The 2,772-nt window shown below is 38.7% G+C and overlaps 1 protein-coding gene across 1 annotated transcript in view; it reads left to right on the top strand.

Annotated features, from left to right (window-relative positions):
- The first annotated feature begins 829 nt into the window (after window positions 1–829).
- Window positions 830–2,772, top strand: part of LOC114624935 (cathepsin Q-like) — a 5,634-nt gene continuing 3,691 nt past the window's right edge. Inside the window, exons 1-4 of the mRNA XM_028772117.1 lie at window positions 830–876; window positions 1,888–2,021; window positions 2,308–2,430; window positions 2,525–2,704. Coding sequence (XP_028627950.1) covers window positions 1,896–2,021; window positions 2,308–2,430; window positions 2,525–2,704 — 429 coding nt within the window. The 5' untranslated portion in view covers window positions 830–876; window positions 1,888–1,895. The remainder of the gene's footprint in view (window positions 877–1,887; window positions 2,022–2,307; window positions 2,431–2,524; window positions 2,705–2,772) is intronic.

The following is a 2,772-nucleotide window of genomic DNA, read 5'->3' as shown; positions in this document are numbered from 1 at the left end:
GTAGAGGATTTCTGTTCTGTTTCCAGTGAAAACTTCAAGAGAAAATCCTTCTAAATATACTTGTTTGCATGCTGTCAAACAATAAGTGTGCTCTTAACATAACCAGAATGCGTCATGAAAATGGCAAATAAAAGTGTTTCCAGTTAGCACAATGTTGCCACAATGAAGGGGAAAGGGAAGATGGTGCTTCTACGTGATGATTCAGTTTATTCTCCAAGAGAAGACCCAGTGAATTTAATGAGACCACTGGCTATGGACACATTCATCATACTCCCTATTTTATGGCTCAGCCTTGAATTTCATTTCTTCCTTGGGTGTCACAGTCTCTTAAACGTTTTCATGAGATCCATCTGTGTTACACCATGACACCAGGAAAAGAGCATCCAAGGGTGTGTGCTCTCAAAGTATCCAATCATAGCTATGGATTAAATATAAAATAAAATATAATGACTATGCCCATTCAAGAGATGGTATCTTAAACATCCTATTCTAAACTTAAAGGGTACAACACCACATATGTTTAACAGGAAACAGAATAATAGAAGTGAAAAGATCCAGTATAATGTGATCCAAGGTCTACAGGATGACTTTCTTTGACAAGGTTCACAAATTCAGCTTCCTGCAGTCCACAGAGGTAGCCTACAGCCATGCCAAAGGGTCAATCAGATTATATCTCAGAAGATGCCTGAAGTCCCAGTGCCTACAGGCTTAATCTAGCCACCAACACAGCCAATCAAAAGAAAGGCATGAATGAGGGGCAGGACCAAACCTATAGATACTTCAGATATATATGTGGGACAGATCCTTGATCCTGACCATCCTCCAACAAGTTGAATCTGTGGAGTGATCTGAGGCAGTAGTGGTCATCACAGAAAGGTAAGGCCCTGCCAGTGAATGGCAGAGTGGAGGTGGGCTTGGATGGGTGCTGTGGGAGACTCCATGGAGAATCAAAGAGATCACAAAGAACAAAAATATATCTTAATCATCACCAGCTCTCCATGTAGGAAGAATGGGGATGGGTAGAGAAGTTTAAGAGGAAACCAAGACTCTTCTGGGTATATGTTTCTATAGGGTTCTGGTAACTGAAAGTCTGATTCTGTCCACAGAGTTGCAGCTTGTTTTTTGAAGACATCTCTTGCACTGACCCATAGATGTAACTGTTTTCAATTTACAGATGCAGATGCAGTAGCAGGATATATGTCCCTATCAGGTCCTATGGGGAGTGTTGCTTTAAAAATCCAGCAAGTACAGGATATAAAATTGCATTATTAACTTGATAGTATACTCCTCTTTTTCTAGTGGCTTTGGCTTCCTGTTGGATTTTATGTGACATTATTCTTACATAGGTAACAAGTAGGAATTTGATTGTATAGATGGAAAGAATAGTAAAGGATTCTTCCCACATTCTTTATAGATGATAGTTCACAAAGTATCACTAAAGAAGAGAAAGTTAAAGACAAGCTCATCCCTTACTATGTATTAGAAAGGCATATGATGACTTGGGACTCCAACTCTTGAGTTCACCTTGAAATTAAAACAAATACCACATACTAGAAGTTTTGGTTAATAGAAATTGTAGTGATATCTCAAGACACTTGTTTCTTACTGTGCATGAAGATCTTTCTGAAACAATGTGTAGTACATCTAAAGTTTACAATGCTAGAAATCAGAGTACATGATTTTCATTTTGCAATGGGTCTAATGACTATCACTGTGTGACTTGATTCAAAGACATTCTCAATGGTTTCTTCAGTATTTTAAAATGTGTTTGGAAGAATAATGCAAATTATTATATTGCCCATGCATGGCTTAATTTCTCAAGAAGGAGTAAGAAGATGTTTTTAAAACACTTGTGTAGTCATATCTTTATTTCTCTTTCAAAACCAGGTTTAGACATGACTCCTGCTGTGATCCTGGTCATCCTGTCCTTGGGAGTTGTGTCAGGTGCCTCAGCATTTGATCTCAGTTTGGATATCGAATGGGAAGAGTGGAAGATAAAATATGAGAAGTCTTACACTCCGGTTGGTATCCATGAAAATGTTCAGAGGGGTTCCAGAGTAAAAGTGTCTGGGTACATGAGAGTTCATAGGTGCCCCATCACAACCACCACCATTGAGAGACTGCATAATAAAAATCATTGTGAGCACAGGATGTTCAGATTCACTTTTCCTTAGGATGTAAAAGTGAGACCATAGTATCCTGAGATCCTTTCCTTGGCCTCTATTCACCTATAACAGCAAGTCTGCAACATTAGTCTGTGCAGGAGTTTAAATGGAATGAATTGTCTTCCATTATATTCTCATCCAGGAAGAAGATGTACTGAAGAGAGCAGTATGGGAAGAAAATGTGAAAAAGATTAAACTGCACAACATGGAGAATTCCCTGGGGAAGAATACCTACACCATGGAAATAAATGACTTTGCTGACATGGTGAGTGTGACATGGATTGCTTCACACTGTGTTTTCTTTAGTGCTTTACATGGAGTCTTTTCTTTAATAATCATTTATATACTTTCTCTTGAAGACTGATGAAGAATTCAGGGACATGATAACTGGTTTTACATTGCCAGTTAACGACACAGTGAGAAGTCCCTGGAAGCGTTCACTTCATAGTAATTTTCCTAACTCTGGACATTGGCGAGATGCTTTGCCCAAATCTGTTAATTGGCTAAAGGAAGGCTATGTGACTCGTGTGAAGGATCAGGTATGACAGTGTCACATGCCTTTCTTCTTCTTCTTCTTCTTCTTCTTCTTCTTCTTCTTCTTCTTCTT

Source organism: Grammomys surdaster, unplaced genomic scaffold (assembly GCF_004785775.1).
Source record: "Grammomys surdaster isolate TR1022 unplaced genomic scaffold, NIH_TR_1.0 211, whole genome shotgun sequence".
Lineage (NCBI taxonomy): Eukaryota > Metazoa > Chordata > Mammalia > Rodentia > Muridae > Grammomys > Grammomys surdaster.
Note: the sequence above shows the minus strand (reverse complement) of the source record. Positions and strands in the feature narration are given on the sequence as shown.